The sequence below is a fragment of the Nanorana parkeri genome, unplaced genomic scaffold (genome assembly GCF_000935625.1).
Source record: "Nanorana parkeri isolate BGI_ZX_2015 unplaced genomic scaffold, ASM93562v1 scaffold956, whole genome shotgun sequence".
Classification (NCBI taxonomy): Eukaryota; Metazoa; Chordata; class Amphibia; order Anura; family Dicroglossidae; genus Nanorana; species Nanorana parkeri.
In genome coordinates, this window is record NW_017307224.1 from 500671 (window position 1) to 522583 (window position 21913).

Genomic DNA, 21913 nt, shown 5'->3' on the forward strand with positions numbered 1-21913 from the left:
TGAGCCTTCAAACAAATGAGGCATAGAAAATATCTACGCAAAGACAAAAAAGCAATATAGACAAAAAAAGAAGTCCCAAGGAAAAAACAAAAGCAAACAATGGTGATTGTGCAAAAAAAATTCCTCAGATGATTCGCAGCCAATCTGCATATAACTCTCAGGTAAGGATAATCACACAATGCAGGCAGACCTTTCACCTCCACCAAGTGAGTTAGAGATTTCATATCTTGTAACACAGAGGGTGTGATCTATGGTTTACAATGTCCGTGTGGGTTGCAACATATTGGTTGCACCACGAGAAAATTAGGCACCAGAATTAAAGAGCACGTTTATAACATCAAACGAGGTTATAAAGATCATTCTGTCTCTAAACACTTTCTGCAGGTACATTAAAAAAAAACAGGTTTATTACAGTTCTGGGGAATAGAAAAGGTGTCTAGACACGGGAGAGGGTGGAATTGGAAACGTCAGTTAGCAAAAAAAGAAACCCAATGGATTTTTAAAGCAGGTTTTTTGAAGCCCTATGGACTTAATGCAGAACTCGACCTAAATTGTTTCATATCTAATGCCTGAAATTTTTAGGAGCAGGATTGGTTTTATACATTTTGTTATCTAATTCTATCAACATTGATTCTAGCAATGCTGCACACCTGACTGGCTCCTGACCTGACTGGCTCCTTGTGCTGCTTCTCTGCCTTGATCCCTCTCTCTGACTTCTGCTGTACTGCTGATAGTCTCTGGTGGGTTCTGCAGTGACAAACAGATGGCACCATGCACAAATTGAGTCACCAGTACACCAAAATTCCTAATCAGTTTGTTTGCCTGATGAAGGGACCCTGTGCAAACCGAAACATTGCAATTCTTGCATATGCGTGTTTTTGTGTATGCTCACTAATGCATGTAAATTAAGTGCAAATGACAAAATTACATTGAAAACAGAGCACAAAAAATAGAATGGAATTTTGTGCATTTAATTGCATTGGTGATGATGTGTCTAAATGCATCTAAACGCATGCATTTTACCTATCATTTGGCCAGAAAAAGACATGTATATATTATCAGAACATTTCTTATGGTCATGTGCATGTAGCCTAAAAAGTAACAGTAAAAAAAACACCATGTGTAGCAAAAGTGGGAAGCAGTGTATACAATTGTAAATGTAAAAATAAATGTGCCTCTTCCCATGTACTCATAATATAAACAACTACACTTATAAAACATTTTTTTAACTTTTCGTTATCACATGTACATGTAAAAAAACACTATTAACACGACTGCAGATTCCCTTAAAGAACAAATATGCCAAGGCCAGTAGTAATTGCAGCAGCAGCAATTTTTTAATATGATTTCAAAGTCCAAAATCCCACATCAAAATATACAGCAACTGGAGAAATCTTAAAAACATATTAAAGTGATTTACATAATGTTTACTGAATAATAAATCAGTGCTCAGTTGAAACAGTCAAACAAGTAATGGGATATATTATTATTTACATTTTTATAAAATGAGTAGTGGTTTACTTTACATATTCCAGATAAACTTGTTAAAGTATAACAATGTTTACCATGTTTTTTTAAAAATTCTCTATAGAGAGGGGGAAGGTTAATACTACGGTCAGGGTTTTTTTTTCACTTCCTGTCCTGTAGAATCAATAGGATGTGAGAGCATATCTTTCCAAAGTGAGTGAAATCCCCTCTCAAATATTTGTCAAGTGTCCCCGTTGGTAGATTTCCTCCTTTTCTTGTGGCAACTCAAATTTTGGATTTACCCTCATTTTCATTCTTTATGACATTGGTGATCAAGACAATTAGAGAGAGGGAATCTCCCTAATCAGGATACAAGAAAATGCTGAAGGTAAGGTCATGAAAAGTTTATTCTGTCAAAAAAATTATTCCTCTCTATTCCAGGCTTGCTGATCTCTACAACAAATAGCAAAACATTCCATGCAGCCAATGCAGCATTTCTCGATGTCACCTGAAGATGTACCGTACTTTCAGTATAGAGCTATGGCAGCTTATGGTCCATGCAACTACTTGTCAATGTTAGTATTGTTGTTTGGTGTGATTTATGATGGTCCACACAGAAAATCAAACATGAATTACTCTGGGTGATCCATACAGCACAAATGACAGCGAATTCAGAGTTACTAACTCTGTTAACGAGAGAGATACCGTGACAGCCAGGTTAAGTTGCATTATAATCAGTTTAAATAAAATTGCCGATCTTTCAAATAGGCTTGATTTTTTTAGCTATTATTAATATGTGCTTTAGCTTTTGACCAAACAACAAGTATGCAGATCTTATAATAATATGGACCTTTTTGTTTATTGCTTTACTATGTTCTGTATTTTCTCAGCTGCTTTCAGAATTATTGCTTGATCATATAATAATAGATGATTTCCTGGAACTCACCACACAGCTCAGTGTGTTTTCTTGTCCTTCAAGTTCTAACAACCTTACATTAACTGCCAACAGAGAACTCAAATAAATAGTTTTCAAGAACATTGCTATTTAGTATAAAAAAGTCTACTGTCAGGATCAAAACAATAGCATCCACCATGACAAATATGTTTCAGAAAGAAGCAAATACTAGCACACATATTTCAGAAAAAGATGTAAGCAAAAAAGGTTAATTGCAATGTAAACACTGTGGTGTTAATTTATTAATCCTGCTGAGCTGCTAGTTTAAGGCACAATAGCATAACAACAATTTAAACTCTTACTGGATAAAATGATGGGGCTGGGTAATAACACATGTGCACAGCCAGCGTATAGCTGTTCCAAGTACATTACTGCCACTAGATGGAACCGAGAAGCATAGGATTTTCCTATATATATATATTTAACCACTTGCTGTTCGGATCTACTATTAGCACACACATGATAATATCAGACTTTTTGACTAGAAAACACACACGGGAGACAGTGAAGCCTGGGGTAGCTGGTGGCGGCAGCAATCAGCTCCTTAGTTTGATAAAGCACTTTGCCTCATTATCAACTGCCAGATTAGGAAAGGGTTGGAAGCCCTGTAATTTTCTTTTTTATGGTCTATATTCTATTAGTAATAATAAAGGATGAACATGATTCATATATGGGGTACCAAATTCATAAATATAGTTTAGCTACATATAAATGAATAAAGCATAGAAAGACTCTGTAGGTACCCATACAGAAACCTGTGTTCTATGAGGAGATTTCTTTTCACTTATTGTCCTGGAAACACAACAGGAAGCAGTTCCTGGTTACCATGGCAAACAGAAAGGGTGAATCAGGCAGCTTGGAGCACAGGCAACAATAAAAACATGACAGGGGCTTTGAACCTTCCCCAAATACATTTTGAATACTTATTTATTTAGAACAGTTTATCTGTAATAAACCATACATCACAGCCATTGTCTAAAGCTGAACGTCTGGATAAGCAAATGTTGACTAAATACGAGAATCATGTGTATACTTACTTTAATCTTGGTGTGCTTAGTGTATTTCTTCCAGATCTCTGTATTAATCCATTAATCTGTGAAACTTTGTCTTTGTGCAGGAGCATCCTTCAATAAAGACCAATCACTGCTGTTTCCTCTCCTTGTTCAGGGTGACTGGTCTTATCTCCGCCCACTTCTGTCATTTTCTGTAGTGGGTGTGGACTGCTGAGCCCCTCCCACAGCTCTGCTATCTCCACAGTGATGATTTTATTGCTACTTTTATATGCTATTATCTCCAAAATATTTGGTGCTCACAAAGTGGATTTAGATCCTTTGCAGCTTTTGAGGAATATATTTAAATAAATATCTAATTTGAAATGAAAGTTTTTGTGCCCGGAGTTCATATTTAATGGCTCAAAATACTTTGTCACACTAGAGATTATCTACCAATGACAAGAAAATAAAGCAAAAACATTGCAAAAACTACCAAATACCATCCCATGCACCTTGCAAATAAATCATACTCTAAGGAAAACCATTTAGATTAGTGCTAAAACACTTTAATGTGGAGGTAGTAAACGTATCACTCTCACTGTTGTGTTTCCACTTTTTCTGGGCAGTCATATAGCCGGTATGACCAGGAGTTGAATTCTACAATTAGTAATGTGAAGTCACTTCCAACTTATTAAAGTTGGAAGTGACTTCACATTACTCATGAAATTTTGAAAATCCAAGACAGACACCTTTTTCATGATGCCATTTAATTAACTAAGTATATATGACATATACAAAAGAGAGGTCATTTTAAGTTAAGGCTGTGTTCTGATCACTGCCATTTTAATTGTGATGCTACAGATCCATTGTACACCTCCACAGCAACCTGCACCAATACAGGAAGAACTGAAGGAAATATTACATGACAAAAAACAAATATTATATTTCATACGTGAAACACAAACACATTTCTGCAGTTATTATTCCAAACTTGTAAATAACCCAAGGTAAGTCAAAGCTGAACCCGCCTTTGATTGCGATATGACATTTCTTTGTGTATTAAACAATATAATATGTACTTATGCCAGGCTTTGCAATTACTTACCATGGTGGTTTCAGCAATTGACCCAAAGCTGTTTACAAATATATTGCATGTGACATTCACCGGTGGTCCTGTTAAAAAACAAAAGGAAGTATAATAAGAAATACATTTAGATAACTGCAACAATTTTTTTACATTTTGAGACATGCTGACAGCACCAAAAACCTCAGTAGTAATGTAATGAGAGATCTAGCAATCCTTTATGTTAAGGAAGACTTTTTCTATGGCCTGTCCTGAATATTAAATATGCTATTCTAGGGCTGTTTGAAAAACAGCTTAAAGTGGCACTAAACAATTACAAGCCAAAAGAATTTGTCCACAATGGATAATGTTTGATCTTGTTCTTTAGAGTACCTGTACCCCTGAATGTTTTGGTCTCTGAGGACATCGTCCACATGCTTTTTGAATGAATCAACACTCCGAGCTGAAATTACTGCTTGCAGCAGTGAGTTCCAAACCTTAACCGCTCTAACTGAGAAGAAGCCCCTTCACCCCTTGTGCTGAAATCTTTTCTCCACCAATTTTAGGTGGTGGCCTCTAGTCTTTGTTATGGAGTTTACCGTAAAAAGTTTATTGCTAACGTTGCTATCCCCATTGAACATCTTGTACATCAAAATAATATCCCCCTTAATCTCCTCATTTCCAGCGTGAACATGTTTAAATTTAGTAACCTTGTCTCATAGCTTTGGTCCTCCATCCCCTTAATTAGTTTGGTTGCCCTTCTCTGGACTCTTTCCAGCTCAAGGACATAATTTCTGTGTATTGGTGACCAAAACTGGACCGTATACTCCAGATGAGGTCGAACTAGCGATCTATAAAATTATAGATTTATCTCTACAGTAAATTCCCTTTTTAATACAAGCCAGAACTCTGCTCGCTTTGTTTGCAGCAGCCTGGCATTGCAAGCTATTATTCAATCTGTGGTTTACTATGACCCCCAGATCTTTTTCCATTTCTGACTTCCCTAGAGGAGTACCCATTGATGTGTATTCCGTTTGCCTATTTTTAACCCCAAAGTCCATTACTTTACATTTATCGACATTAAACCTCATTTGCCATATAGTTGCCCACTCTCCTATTTTATCCAGGTCCTCCTGTAATGTTCTACTGTCTAAGTCCGTGTCTATTACCCTTCCGATTTTAGTATCATCAGCAAACACGGAAACATGGCTATTCACGCCCTCCCCAATATCGTTAATGAACAGGTTGAATAATATGGGGCCTAGCACAGAACCCCGAGGCACACCACTCATGACCCTAGACCAATCTGAAAAGGAGCCATTTATAGATACTCTCTGGACATGTTCCTGTAGCCAGTTCTCTATCCATGTACACAACATTTCATCTATGCCTATAGACCTCAGATTGTATAGTAAGCGTTCAATGCTTTCAAAATCCAAATATACCACATCCACCAGCCTATCTCTATCCAGATCTCACCACACCTCTTCGTAGAATGTTAGGAGGTTGGTCTGGCATGAACGGTCCTTCCTAAATCCATGCTGATTGTGATTTATTATACCATTATCATGAACAAACTCTACTAAGTAGTCCTTTATCATTCCCTCTAACAGTTTTAATTTTGGTATCTTATTATATTCAGTGAAAGTAACACTAAGCTCAGTTAAATCTTAAAAATGCTTTCAATTACCTTAAAGTGACATTAAACCCTCAGATTTTTTTAACTTAAAACAATACTGTAATGTGTGCCTTACTGTAATCCAGGGTTGTTTCCCTTCTCTTTGCTGCTCTTCCTTTACAAAAGGAACTTTGTAATATCATTGGTTGCAAGGAGCAAACAAAGAGAAGGGAAACAACCATGGATTACAGTAAGGCACACATTACAGTATTGGTTTATGTTAAAAAATCTGAGGGTTTAATGTCACTATAACTATTGACAAAAATGTATCTTATTTGCTGTAGATCTTCAAATCATCTCTGAATTGGTGCTTCAATCTGGAGGTTGGCTACTTGTGTTCTCTTGCTTCTGTGGTTCCTGTGTGTGTTGTAAAGAGTGACCAATTCAGAGATTATTTGAGGCTCTACAGCTGATACACAATTAAACTACATTATTGTTAACAGTTAAGGTACTTGAAAGCATTTTGAGGTTTAACTCCTGAGTTTAGTGTCACTTTAACTGTATATAATGATACCAAAATGAAAATAAGCACCATGTTATCAGTCACATATACATTATCCATTGTGGACAAATTCTTTTTGGCTTGTAACTGTTTTAATTTTTACCCAGGTTACTAATTATAATGCAGTGCAACACAAGGAAATATTTGGTCACAGTTAAATTCTATATCGAATGGCTCAAAAGTATGCTAAGAAAGTAGTACTATCTGTGTTGCTCCTTGCAACCAATGACAGGTTGAATAATATGGGGCCTAGCACAGAACCCCGAGGCACACCACTCATGACCCTAGACCAATCTGAAAAGGAGCCATTTATAGATACTCTCTGGACATGTTCCTGTAGCCAGTTCTCTATCCATGTACACAACATTTCATCTATGCCTATAGACCTCAGATTGTATAGTAAGCGTTCAATGCTTTCAAAATCCAAATATACCACATCCACCAGCCTATCTCTATCCAGATCTCACCACACCTCTTCGTAGAATGTTAGGAGGTTGGTCTGGCATGAACGGTCCTTCCTAAATCCATGCTGATTGTGATTTATTATACCATTATCATGAACAAACTCTACTAAGTAGTCCTTTATCATTCCCTCTAACAGTTTTAATTTTGGTATCTTATTATATTCAGTGAAAGTAACACTAAGCTCAGTTAAATCTTAAAAATGCTTTCAATTACCTTAAAGTGACATTAAACCCTCAGATTTTTTTAACTTAAAACAATACTGTAATGTGTGCCTTACTGTAATCCAGGGTTGTTTCCCTTCTCTTTGCTGCTCTTCCTTTACAAAAGGAACTTTGTAATATCATTGGTTGCAAGGAGCAAACAAAGAGAAGGGAAACAACCATGGATTACAGTAAGGCACACATTACAGTATTGGTTTATGTTAAAAAATCTGAGGGTTTAATGTCACTATAACTATTGACAAAAATGTATCTTATTTGCTGTAGATCTTCAAATCATCTCTGAATTGGTGCTTCAATCTGGAGGTTGGCTACTTGTGTTCTCTTGCTTCTGTGGTTCCTGTGTGTGTTGTAAAGAGTGACCAATTCAGAGATTATTTGAGGCTCTACAGCTGATACACAATTAAACTACATTATTGTTAACAGTTAAGGTACTTGAAAGCATTTTGAGGTTTAACTCCTGAGTTTAGTGTCACTTTAACTGTATATAATGATACCAAAATGAAAATAAGCACCATGTTATCAGTCACATATACATTATCCATTGTGGACAAATTCTTTTTGGCTTGTAACTGTTTTAATTTTTACCCAGGTTACTAATTATAATGCAGTGCAACACAAGGAAATATTTGGTCACAGTTAAATTCTATATCGAATGGCTCAAAAGTATGCTAAGAAAGTAGTACTATCTGTGTTGCTCCTTGCAACCAATGATATTACAAAGTTCCTTTTGTATTTTGTCCTGGAAATATGAGGAACATGAATGAGGAGGGAAAGCGTATGAGTTAATTTAGACGGTTCATCTATTGGATAGTTTCATTTATTTGGCAAGGAGGCATTATTTAACACAGAACATTTAAAATCCTTTACTATACAGAAATCCCCATTTAAACAGTGTCCATAACTTATAAAGCATTATTGCCATGTTTGGTGCTTGCCCTTTTTTAGGCATCAAGGGAAATGAATTTCAATGTTCAACTATTTAATATGCATGAAGATAAAGCACTACAATAAGTGAGTGCTGTAATAATGTGATGCTCAGAGACATTCCAGGGGCTGCCAAAAGTAATATTTTACATTAAAACTAATCTAAAATGCATCCATTTTATTGTCTCGAAGGCAGTGTTGCAAATCTTCTGTTGCGAAGACCAGAAAGTTAAAGATCAACTGAAATTTGAAGAGTTGAGGAGTTTGAAGCCCATATAAATGCACAAGCCCACAAGTTGAATCCATTTAAAAAAGTCAGGGATCTCTGAGGTGAATCTTATTATTAACGGTATATTAAAGTCAAAATGTTTTTAAACTATTTCAAATACTGATTAAATCACTTACAATGCATGCTATTCACTGCGGCTCAGTATGGCTGACTTCAGCCGTATGTCGGCTGAAATCAGCCGTACATGGGCTGCCTTAGGCTGCACTTCGGTCAGCCGAACATTCACATAGAGGCTGAACTGCAGTGAGTGAATAGCCAATTGCCACTGAGCTGCATTCGGCTTGGCTATTCTGCTCGGTACCTCCGTAGTACTGAGCAGAATAGCAAATCAATGAAAAGTGTCTCGAGAAAAAAGTTGAAAATATATTTTTAAAATGTCAATAAATAGTAAAAATACAAAAATAAATAAAGATTACAAAATAAAATAAAAAAATAATAATAAAAAAACAAAAAAGTGACTGCTAGCTCCACCTGACTGTTTCCTATTGGCTGGCACCTGCTAGAGTCTTCTAGCAGGTCCTGGCCAATGAATAACAACTGGGTGGAGCCGGCCGTGACTTCGTGGCCGGCTTTGCCTAGTTGTTATTGTTTAATGACAGTTCAGCATCCCCAGGTCATTTGGGGACACTGATCTGTCCAGTGGCGTAACTAGTGACCTCAGGGCCCTGATGCAAGAATCCCTGAAATCCCCCCCCCCCCAAGAAGAGACAAATTAGATTTTTTTTAAAAACAAAATTTAGACAAGGTGAAAAAAAAACAAAAAACACTCTCCTCTTTTATGTCCCCAGCTCCCCATTATCTCCCCCTTCATCTCCCCAGCTTTCCGCTCTCGGACCCCATGTCACCTTCCTTCATACTTCCAGCTCCCTGTCTGGGTCTCCCCCTTCATGTCCGGAGCAGCTCTATTCGGCATGCAGCAGTTCTGTGTGATGAGGGTGCAGGGATTACACCGCTCCCACTCATTGGCTGCTGCCCAGCTGGATGATACTTCATGCTGCGCCCGGAACAAGGTGAGGGGAGCAGCGTGAAGCATGTAGGGCCCAGGGCAGGAGGAAGAGGTCCCGGGACTAACATTAGCGGTTACCGGGATAATAAATATCCTGGTAATCAGCGGTCACCAGGGGCCCCTTCCTCCTGTCCTGGGCCCCCTCCAAGTGGCGGAACTCCAGGGCCCAGGCCGCGACCTCTGAGACCCTGGTAGTTCCGCCACTGGATCTGTCATTTCAATGTGGCAGAGCCAGTGGTGAGATCACAGCTGGCTCCGCCCAGCTGTCACTTGTGGGGCGAAAGGCTGGCCTTCGGCTGGTCGTTCGTCCAACTTTGGCTGACACTTCAGCTCAGTCAGGCCGAAGCAAATGCCTTCGGCTCGGCTGAGCCGCTCGGCCGCCCTCGGCTGCTGTACATGCTATTGTGCACAGCCCATACAGTGGCCCTTCAGTTCAACTGAGCCGAAGGGCTCCGTCGGCCAAAGAGAGCTGAAGGATCAGCTGAAGCTATGGCTGGATCCTTCAGCTCCTTTGTGAATAGCCCCCTTAGTTTCCTGCAGAATCAGCTGGACCCCAGATCATTGGCCCGTATATCCTGTGTTAGGGTGGCTGCTTTACCTTGCAGGGTCCTATAGAGCCACTTGTGTGTGCTTGCAGTACGCTGTGTGTGTCTCTACAAACACACAGGCACAGCAAGGCAAGCCTCTCCCCTACTCCCTGCTCCCCTCTCCTCTTTCCTCCTTCTTCACTCCCCACTTTTCCCTTCTCCAAGATAGTATATAGACTGTGCTGACCCTTGTGATCCTGCTTTGGACAGGACATTCAGGGAAGCAAAGCTGAAGTTGTAGCCAGCTGTTTGGAAATATGAATACTAAGTTCTTGGGCAAACAATTTAAGAAATACTTTGCTGGGCAATGTATATTTGTTTGATCTAGATTCATAATTGAAAAAAAAGTTTAAGAGTTTAATACTACTTTAATAGTTTACTGAAAAAGATTACAAAACCAACACACAGAGGGGTTTATGTACTAAAAGTGATAAGATTGTTTAATTGGTAAAGTGAATGTTCATGTATATGTGTATATAATGTATATGATTTTTTGCCCTGACATTTACTTCAACTGCTTTCCTTCCAGCGACCATACATACACAGCCCGACAGAAGCCTTCTAGATGGGCATTTTAAAACGTTCTTTCCCGCCCCGCCTCATGCACACCATCCATCGTGCCCTTATGCGGGAAAATGTTTAAATACAAGCATTCCGGCAGCTGTAGAGCTGTCTGATCGCTTGTATTTTGCATGTCAGTGTGCGCTCCCTCCTCTTTTTTAAGTTTTTAAAGCATCGCCTATGGCCAATTTAGGGTATGATCGTTTTTTAAGGCTTGACATGTTTGGTGTCTATTTACCCGACGTGACTCCATCTTTTATAATGCACCAAAAATGTGGGTCATAATAAATGTTTCATTATATAACGCAGGGAAAACAGTTTTTTCAAAATGTTCTGTACTTTTTTCATTATATAGTATAAAACCACCAAAAGAAATCTCTATCTGTCCCGAAATTTTTTTTATAAAATGTATTTCACTACAGCATTGCATGACTGAATTAATGTCACTCAAAGTACCTCAGTGCTGAATACTGAAAAATGGCCTGGACAGGAAGGGGGTTTAACAAGTGGTTAAAGAAAAACTCCATGCAAATACAATCTTAATCATTGCAATGGGGGCTGCCCCTGCACTGCAAGAGTTCAGTGATTGTTTTTTCTAGGGAACTAAAATCATTTTAATAGAGTATTCCTCACCTGAACCTCAGTGCCGGCTGGCTGTAGACTGGTACCTTCAGCCTCACTGACCCCTTCGCGCCAGTGGTTTAAAGTCCACTGAGCCATCACGTCCTATAAATAGTATAGGATGTTAGGACACTAATGGACATTCCGACGCTGGAGAGGAGGGGGAACAAGGCTGCAGGAACCACTCCAGGAGCCAGACAGGATCGTGATTCAGTTGAGTATTAAAGTAGTCACCGTCACTCCATGATATTAAAGTCAATGCTGTTGAGGAGATAAGCTAAGAAGATGTGTGTTATCTCAGTCAATAAACAGCATTGACTTTAATATCATGGAGTGCGACTACTTTAATCTATCTACATTTCACGGAGGCATCCGTTGTCACCACCGCACCCACCCAGTTGGATTTGGGTTTTTGTCCGGTCAGGAGTGCGATGGGACAGGAGGATTAAGTTTCAGTTGAGTATAACTCTGTTATTTTAGCTGCCTAGACCAAAGGAGCACAAAATGAGGGTAGACTCACTGCAAGGGTTAAGATGTTATTTGCCCAGAGTTGTTGAACTTTTAAAGAAAATTTCAGTTATGTAGAAAGGTAATACGTTTTATGTTTAGCAAGTATATAGTTATCAATATGAAACTCTTTAATACTCAAAAGAAAATAATGCAAATGTTTATATTGTGGTAATAGCTGTTTTTCTCAGATGTGCCAATAAAATCTGCGTTTACATAGCCCTTTGGCCTTTTAATTACTATGCTAGCTGTTCCAGAGGCAGAGATAAGTAGTTTGCAGATCATTAACTACAGTCTATTATAATTAAATAATATAGTGTGTGATAAAGGAAAGGCCTTGTACTGCTTAGCTTCCAAGACCTTGTGTGCATGTGTTTTACAACTATATAGTCAAGAGCAGGAAAAAAGTAGAAATTAGAAACGTCTACAGAAACAATTGCATTGTAGCTCTGTCATTTGGTATGTCTTCCATACTTCACATATTCACCAAGGTTCTGGCCTCTATGCTTGCCTTGTTACACTCCCAGGACATTTGGATGGCCTTCTGTGAGAGTATATTCAGCACAGGTCCTGACCAACAATGTGGTGTGGACATTTCAGATTCATAAATTTGCATTTAAACTGATTCATCACTTGAAATATCTGTTCCTTATCCTGGTTACAGCTCAAGCCAGAGTTTTTTAGTCACCAGAAAAACCTAAAACTCTCCACTTCCAGACTTAAGCTCTTTAAGAGCAGCCTCTTTGAAGGCAGTCTCATTTGCTAAGCTTCACTACAGGCCCCTACAACTCAACATCTTGGCAGCATGGACAAATTGCTTCAGTTTGTGGACAAACTTGACAAACCAAGGACCATGTCATCCCTGGCCTTATGGCTTAGGAATCCAGTTATGGAGTTGGGGGAAACCTTCTTTCTGATATCTTGGAAGATAATCACAACTGACGCCAGACTGACAGGTTGGAGAGGCACCTAGACACCTTGTTGGTGCAGGGGACTTGGACACTGGAGAAATCTCAGCTCCCAAAAACATTCTGGGTATTTTGACTGGAATGTCATCCAATAAGGATCCAGGCAGTCAAAGCCACAGCAGTAGCATACATCAACCATCAGGGAGGAACTAGAGTTATGATGTGACCCCGAATGAACTTCCAAGAAAAATATTTTATGGGCAATACCAAAATCCAAATTAAACTCCTATGCACATATTAATCATAATGTGAGGGTATGTTTCTTATAATATTTGGCCAATACTTTACCTTTTTCCAGGCACAGATTCCCTTTCAGGTTAATGGAAACTATCATCTATCGTCCTCCAAATAAATGCATGAATGAAACCAGTGAGGTTAGTTTTGTCCATACGTGATGTCCTACCTATGTCACCTTTATAGTCACGCTATTATTAAAGCAGGGAAAATATTATACTGTATGCAAATGCAAAATGTTATTAGCTTCTATTAGCTGACCCTCTAGTAATGAAACCTCTACACTATGCACTTCAATAGTCATACCACATTGACCACTGGCTATAATTGCAAAATTATAGTATAGCACTGTTTCCCATGGAACATGTCAACAGTGGGACATACAATACTATAGGTAGAACAATTCAGCACTTAGGATTTCTATGCAGTCCTGTCTTGTGGAGAACATGCAATATTTTACAGGGTTATTCACAAAAGGGTGAAGAGTTTGGAGAACGCAGGAGAACTCTTCACCCTTTTGTGAATAACCCTGTTAGTGTTAGCTACCAGTTGCAGATAGCACAGGAACATTTGTATAGGGTAGTATGGATTCTAGTGGACATTTTGGAGAGGACAAAGTCCTAACTTGATGCTGATGGGACATGTGGGTGGTTATTTTTAATAGCGTGGATGGTACTTCATATAATGCAATGGTTGGGATGGCTGCACGCAACTGAGCAAAGTATGATAAACCTTGTGCCATAGTACAGGGCAAAAAAGGAAGCAAGCTTACCCTTGAAATTAGGTCTTATTCTTGCATCGTATCCAGATGTTCTTCCCATCATTTTGTCCAAAAAATCAGATGGTGACATAGGTGGACTACGAGATCGAGCACTGTCTGTTTCTTTGGTGGCGACCAAACTGCAATAAGAAAAAAGAGGAAACAATATTAAATTACCTGTATCACAGAGACATGGCTTACAGAAAACAAAATGCCAGATTATTACATTCAATTTTTGTCATTTGCAGGCATCTTAAAAGAAAACATTATCTTTACATCAAACGCAGGTTCACTGAGACACTTTCAAGAAGAACTCCGGACAGAAATAATCTTAACTCTTGCAGTGGGGCTACCCCCCGCACAACTAGGGTTAAGTGCTCATTTTCATCTAGGGTGTAAAATAAAAACGATATACTCACCCCAACAGTATACTAGTATACTGTATACAGTATACTGGCTGCTAGACCAGTCCCTGGAGCTGCTCTTCCCCTCTGCCCTGGCAGTCTGAATACCTGTGTGTAATCACTTCCAGTAGAGTGTATTGGACATGAGGACACCAAAAGGCATTCCATCGCTGGAGAGGAGGAGGAAGAGAGAGGCTGTGAGGACTGGTCTAGCAGTCAGGTGGATCTGTGGTTAGGGTGAGTATATCCTTTTTATTTTGCACCCTAGACAAAAACGAGTATGGTAATGCATGGTACCATTCATGTGCTTATAAACATAGCAAATATCTAAAATGGCTCTCTTATAATAAAAGTGATAACTATTTTGAAAAGCAACACCTACATGGCACTATATACAAGTAACATAAAGCTGAACATCACTTGTTATGATCAGAAAGTGTAAGAGTTAAATATTGAGTAATGGCAAGTGTGCATTGGTATCAAGGGAGGACTGGACTGGGAGTAGGGGAGGTATTTCCCCTATTACAATGTATATACAGTATATGGGTGTGTAAGTGGCAGATAGTACAATTATGAAAATAAACAAGCAGCTGTTGTGCAGGAAAATCCCTTACATAAAGCCAACATATTAACAATCACATCATGCCAATTTGCTAAAAAAAACTACTACTAGACACAATAGCGATGCCTTTGATTATCAGCCTTTTTTCACTTACTGAAAATTATAGCTGTTCATCGGACACTTTTCAAGTGCTAGTGTAGTGTTAAAAAGGGACCTGTGGACATTTGAACCAAAAACAACTCCAGGTGACACTGTACTGATGCTTGGTGAGCTTTCTGTCAGATGAGAATCTACAGTTCTTTCAATATGTTTCAATACAGCTTGTATGATCATTGAAAGAGTATATAGTTTGAGCTCAGTGTGCTGTGTAGTATCAGTAACACTTTAAAATAAAGGAACTTGTGATTTTATCAATGTATGTAACCGTATACTACATGTGAAAGAAGCTAATAATTATAAGCAACACCGTTGTGTTTGCTTTTAATTTTATAATCAAATTAGCAAGGTGTGATCAATAACTTACTCAAAATAATATATGTTGGGCTGGTGGCCCTGAATGGAGATACCCCAGTCAGTCAGAGTGGGACCAGCAGTCTTTGACAACTGTGATATATTATAAACTATCTGCAACTTAGTCAGTTCTTCCAGCAATGACTCCCTTGTTCACAATATTTGAAGTTTGAAAGTAAAGCTGTGGTCAGATGGAAAAGGTGCAACAGATTCCTCCATCTACACTTAACTGTGTGGAAGGAGTAATCTCCACCTGGGCCAATCTGTTGCACAGAAAATCTGCAGATAATTGTAAGGTGTATGGGCACCTTTAGAGAGAGAAAAAGAGAAGAAAAAACGGACCCCTATTATACTTTGTATTTCAAAATATGTATTCACAATATGGTATTTTACTCCTTCCCTCTCCCTCCTTTTTTTACTCCCTCTTACATAAGGAAGAAAATGCATGATCCTATCATTGCACAAGTGTCAGTGCTCAGCATCACTTTACTTGGGAAAAAAATATGATGGAGTCACATATTTAGTAATAATAGTGAACTCACTGCTCCCGACCTGGCTAACGTGAGTTCCACTAGATAAATAATTTTCACATGTAACAATGCAGAGTATAAACTTTGCCCGCCTTTATGTCATTCCAAGCAATAGAAAAACCTTTCACTTTTTTTACCTGTATGAATCAACCTCACTCACAAAAGAAAGTGGTCCTAGGAAAAATTTAAATGATACTTTTTCCACTTAATTGGAACTTTTTCCTGTAAATTAGATGGTTTTCACTATAGTAAACAATACAGGTAAGCGTAAAGCAATATTAGGGGTGGTTTACTCCAGTATCTTGTCAATGGTAAAACTGAGCTGCTGCTATCTGCCATTCTGTCTCTGGCTTTTGGACACAGATCAAAAAACACAGAAATATATAACAAAGTGCTGCCAGAACTTTGCTTGTACCTGTCAATTTTTCACTGACCTACTGTACTACATTGAGCACATTGCCACACTCTCTTGTCATGGGTTCAGTTGTCCCAAAACATCAGTGTATTTCTATATGTATTTTTCTTCTTTTTCTCCATTTAAATTTAAGACAATAATCAAAATAAAATCAAAGATAGTATATGGTTGTTTTAAGATACAGTGTTGTATGTTGTAACTTTGATTGCATGTGTTAATGAATCACATTTACCAAGAATTCCAGCTGCTTTAGAAACATGTTAATTAAGTTTGTGATAAGAAGATGCACGTGCTCTGGTGCCCTCTTTCTCCCTTGAATTTGATATTAACCTTAGAGCCGCTAATTCGCACTATTCACATATCTCCCAACATTAGAGGTTTGGAGACTGTGTCGGGTAATGACAAAACAACCGCCTATGCAGACAAACTTCTATTTTACATTACCCAACCCGAAACCTTTCTACCAAACCTGATGTTGGAATTGCATAGATATGATGCGCTCTCCAACTTTAAGATACATGTTTCAAAATCAGAAGCGTTGAATATCTTGGTTCCTAGTCAACAGGCATGCAAATTCAATCAAGTTTTCCATTTAAATGGGCATTTAAATGGGCTATTACCCATATAAAGTATTTGGGGGCATCGATCCCCACAAACCTCAAATACCCATGCTTTGAATTTTCTCTGTATTCAGCGGCAGATTTTTGGTGAGCAGCAGATGTGGAACCGATCAGTTTTCACTTGGTTTGGGCGCAACAGCATCCTAAAAATGACGGTGCTCCTTAGATTGCTATATGTGTTTCAGACCCTACCTGTGGCAATCCCTTCTACATATCTTAGGAAGAAGCGCTCTGCTTTTCTACCTTTTCTGTGACACAATAAAAGGGCATGGATTAAGGGCAGCGCGTTAACTAGATCTAAACTATCTGGGGGCATAGGATTTCTGGACCCATGTTTATACCACAAGGCTGCACATGTTGCGAGAGTGGGGGGTTAGTGCTGTAATACTGACAGTAAACTCTGGGTGGGACTGGAACAAGACACATGTGGCATACCTTGGATTTCCCCTAAATTACCATAAAGTACTGGCTTAACCCTCATGTTAGGACCACTATGCGCATTGAAGGTCACCCAGCCCACACCACATTTATCTCACCTAACTTCACCCTTGTTGTCTATCATTGGGGACCTGTATTTCCCTCCAGGAGTGTGAGGCTCACATTTTTGGAACCTTATAGAAGCCAATCGAGTACACTCTCTCCATTTCACTGACAACCTACAATAGAGATCAGTAAAACAAATCCAGGCCACAGTAGATACCCAGTTGAAATACTGAGGGGCTCTGCAAAGTTCTCATTATGTGAGATTGCTTAAAGAGAAAAACTCTATCTTGATACCTTTAACACAATTTGAAAAAAATGTGTGTATCAGCCAGCCCAGTTAGATATGTACTTGCCATGGTAGTCAAATATCTAGTGGGCTCATCCATACTCCCTCCTCCTCTGTTTTTGAAGCAATGGGAACAGGATCTGGGTGTTGAGTTTACCTCGCATGAATCTGAATGCATACTCGTTTTTGCACACAAATCTTCTATCTCCAATACAATTCAACACATGCAGGATGTCACCCATTGACATCCTGCATGTGTTGGTGTTGTGCTGAATGACAAGGTACTCTTCTCCATATATTCTGGGAATGTCTCCATGTCCATCCCTTCTGGCAAGAAGTGACCAACCTCACTCACAAGATACTGCATGTCCCCAGACCCAGCTGCTTTTCTCCTCCCCCTCAGCTCCTACTTGATTAAATCTTATAAAGATTCTGTGTTGAACCACCATTTAAATGCGACTAAATGCCACTTGTGGGGTTTGGCTAGTCCTGGAGATGGTAAGTGAATCATAGGTGTCGAAGACCATGGACTAAAACTTTTTCACATCAGGGCAGGACCACCAGATATGGGGCATCATCCCCCGGTTGTGAATGGCATCACCAACACTGATTGAAAACCTGAGGGTAGCTCACATGGAGATGAGTAGGGAAGAGGTACCATCTAGAAAGGATCTTGCAGTTGTGTTTTTGAGCCCTCCTAGAAATGGAGAGTTTGTGTCAAAATAAAGGATTTTTAAATATTAGAAGTAGAGAAGGCACAAGACATCTCTTTGGCCCAGTCCTCCATGTATTTAGGTAGGTCCGTAAAAGAGGTTGAGAGTAATAAGCTATATAATGTTAAGATCGAGCAACATGGTGCATCATGGCCCATACAAAAATGTTCAAAGGGAAGATCTCTATGAAGATTTGCCAAGAGTAGAAATTACATTGAAAATAAACTAGCCAGTGACCAGGGGCTCTAGAGGAGTCATCAGCCAAGGAGGATAAAGTGCAGAGTCTATCCTTCTGTATAGCTGAAACAATTGCAGAAAATTGGTCTTAAACCCATTTAAAAAAACGCGACTGTAAACCGGGTAGAAGTAGATGGAGAGACCCTCCACACTCCTCACAGCAGTCCCGGCCAGATATGAAAAAAGTGGTGCTCGCAGTGATGAGATACCACGGATGGCGCCGTGCAAACACAGGAAAGTCAGGAAATCACCAGCACTCAGTAGTAAAGATAAATATGTCCCTTTTATTGGACAGAAAGCGTCACAGACATCCAAATAAACCGACGTTTCGGGATCGCGCAGGGTCCCTTCCTCAAGGCAGAAAGATGTGACCTGGTAGAACATCTGGGTTTCCCCTTAGGGGGGTAAGGGATCCCAGGCAAGAGGAAATAAGTGATTGTTTGAGGAGAGTGTCCCAAATTTGAAGTAGAGGTGGCAAGCTGAACGGGAGCGAAGAAAGTGATGTGCGAGAAGAAGGTTTGTGTGGTGCATTAAATAGAGTGTCTTAGAGCCTGGTTAGGTGGGTAGCCTTATAATAGAATTTGATGTGAGGGAGCCCAACTCCTCCATGTTGTTTGTTCCTGGCCAAAACTTTGTATCAGAGCCATGCAGGTGAATCAGACCAGATATATTTCAATAGAGAGGAATGAAGAGAATTAAACAAGGTTTTAGGGACCCCTATAGAAACTGTCTGAAAGATATACAAAAGATGAGGCAGGATGTCCATTTTGTACAGTGCCATTCTACCAAACCAAGCATGATGGAGTCCTGCGCACTCTTTTTCATAGTTTTCATTGAATGCTCTTTAATAGAGGTTTATAGTTGAGATCATACAAAAAAATGGTCTGAGGAGCAAGAAAAACACATAGATGCTTCCAAGTAAATGGGAAGGATTTTGTCAAATCATTTTCGAAAGAAACTATTAGAGAGACATTAAAAGCTTCCATCCTGTGGACATTAACCTTAAAATGACTAAGACATATATATAAACATATAAAAGGAGGTAATCTGCATATAAACTTAGGAGTCTATTCACAAAGCAGCCGAAGGATCTAGCCGTAGCTTCGGCCGATCCTTCGGCTAGCTTCGGCCCCAGGACCCCTATGGTTCAGTACAGCCTGTACAGCTCCCGAACTTGGCCGAGCGGCTCAGTCAAGCCGAAGGCATATGCCTCGGCTCAGCTGAGCCGCGCTGAAAGCCGAAGCTGGCCAAACGGCCGGCCACTTGGGCGGGGCTAGCTGTCATTGCTAGCTCCGCCCAATTGTTTTCTATTGTTTTATTCTACTTTTTAAACTATTTTTCTGTTCTGCTCTGTCCCACAGAGAGACCGAGCAGAACAGCCGAGCCGGATGCCGCTATTCACTCACTGCTGTTCGGCATCGATGAGAATAGGCCGAACAGCACCGAGTAGGCTGTCAGAGGTTCGGCTTAGTTGATCCAGATGTTGCTGAGCATGTTCGGCCGACCCGAAGCCACGCAAAGCCACCCCTGATGTACGGCTGATTTCAGCTGTACCAGCCTGAAGTGAATAGCTGAACAGCGTTCAGCTCACTTCGCTTTAGGTCGGCAGCTTAGTGAATAGACCCCTTAGTTTGAACCCACAATCCCTAACCATAATTCCTTGGATATTGGGGTTGTTATGAATAGCAGCTGTTAAGTGTTCCATCACTAAAATATATAGGTAAGGAGATAAAGGGCAACCCTGATGAGTTCTCTTGCAGAAAACAATGGGGTCTTAGAGGGTCCTACTCATTCAAACCCTAGCCAATGGAGTATGTTATAGCACCAACATTGGATGGAATACCAATATGATGTAAGGACTCCTTCAAAAAGTTCCAATTGAGATGATCAGAGGCCTTCTCAGCAACTATGGAGAGAAGACATACAGTAGAGGGAGATGTTGATGAGCATAAGACATTAAGGTGAGAGTCTTGGAAACATTGTCCCTGGCCTAGCTGGAAGGGACAAATCCCACCTGTTTTAGGGGTATCAAAGATGGAATAAAGATCTTCAGTCGACCTGCGATCAGTTAGGCATACACTTTTAAGGCTATGTTGATCAAGGAAATTTGCCGATAATTGGCACAAAATGTTGGGTCTCTACCCTCTTTAGGAAGAACAGTTATATGTGCTTCTTGGGACTGCTTAGGGAAAGGGCAAGAATCAGATATAAAATTAAAAGTCTTATGGAGGATAGGGAGAAGGGAGTCATGGTGAGTCTTGTAAAAATTCCGGTGCAACCATCTGGGCCAGGGCTCTTTTCGCTATAGTGGGAACGTATGGTTTTACAAATGTCTTCTAAAGAGAAAGGAGAGGAGAGATATTTAATAGCTGCTGTAAAAAAAAGTGGGTAACCCCATTGACTATATGGAAGAAGTATTTTTTTTTCAACCCAATTTTGTATGCATAGGGCTATGATTATCATGAACATTATCCAGTTAACAAATTAAGTTATTATATTCAAATTGAGAAACTGAACACTTTTGGGTACTGGGTCTACCATTAGGAATATACAACATTACCATTAAAGTGGTGAGATAGTTGGACTACATTAATAGGTATCACAGCAATGAAAGCACTTTGTTTTATATAAGGTATGAGTGCCAGCACTACCTGGGGTGCTTTCTGCTGGCAAGAGGCAAGGCATTGGAAGCTCCTAAGACTCTGGTTTCCAACCTGTGTCACAGGGGCTGCACACAGCCCTTTGACAATTTTTGTGTTTCCCTCTGGACCCCTGCAGACAGTAGTCTGTTTCCCTATTGCCCTGCAATAGCAGTGATCTCTAGCGGGCTCATGTAATGTATCCCCAATCTATGATAGTCTTCTGAAGCGTGCCCCCACTCACAAACATGTGTGGCCCTTTGGTGATGTCAGGGGCCATACTTGAGGCACCCTATATCAGGAGAGTTGATCACCACTGTCCTAACCAGAAGCCAACAATAGGTTCTTACTAACAAGTGTAACTAACATTTCAGCAGGGAAAACAGAAGGCATCAACAGAACAGAGACATAAAACAGAAGTGCTGAGAAGAGACCTAAAGAAAGAAAGAAAGTGAGATAAAATAGGCATATGGAAGGAGCGGCAGATGGAAGCAACAGCAGGAGGTTCAGGGGCTCAAGAGAGAGAAGCAGAGTGGCGTGAAAGAAAATTAAGGAATCAAGAAAAGAAGTAGCAGACACTACAAACTGAAGGTAGACAAAAAGAGTTTGCATTGATCTTTGATGAGATTTATGCCTTGGCATTCAATTTCTGGCATCTATGAAATACATTAATACACCATAATTTTCCTACATCAATTTCTCAGTCAGCACAAA

The 21913-nt window shown here is 39.7% G+C and overlaps 1 protein-coding gene across 1 annotated transcript in view; it reads right to left on the reverse strand.

Moving 5' to 3' along the window:
- GLRA3 (glycine receptor alpha 3) overlaps nucleotides 1–21913 on the reverse strand; it is a 145243-nt gene that overhangs the window by 95421 nt on the left and 27909 nt on the right. Inside the window, exons 2-3 of the mRNA XM_018566521.1 lie at nucleotides 13813–13940; nucleotides 4520–4587 (exon numbers count right to left, since the gene is read on the reverse strand). Coding sequence (XP_018422023.1) covers nucleotides 4520–4587; nucleotides 13813–13940 — 196 coding nt within the window. The remainder of the gene's footprint in view (nucleotides 1–4519; nucleotides 4588–13812; nucleotides 13941–21913) is intronic.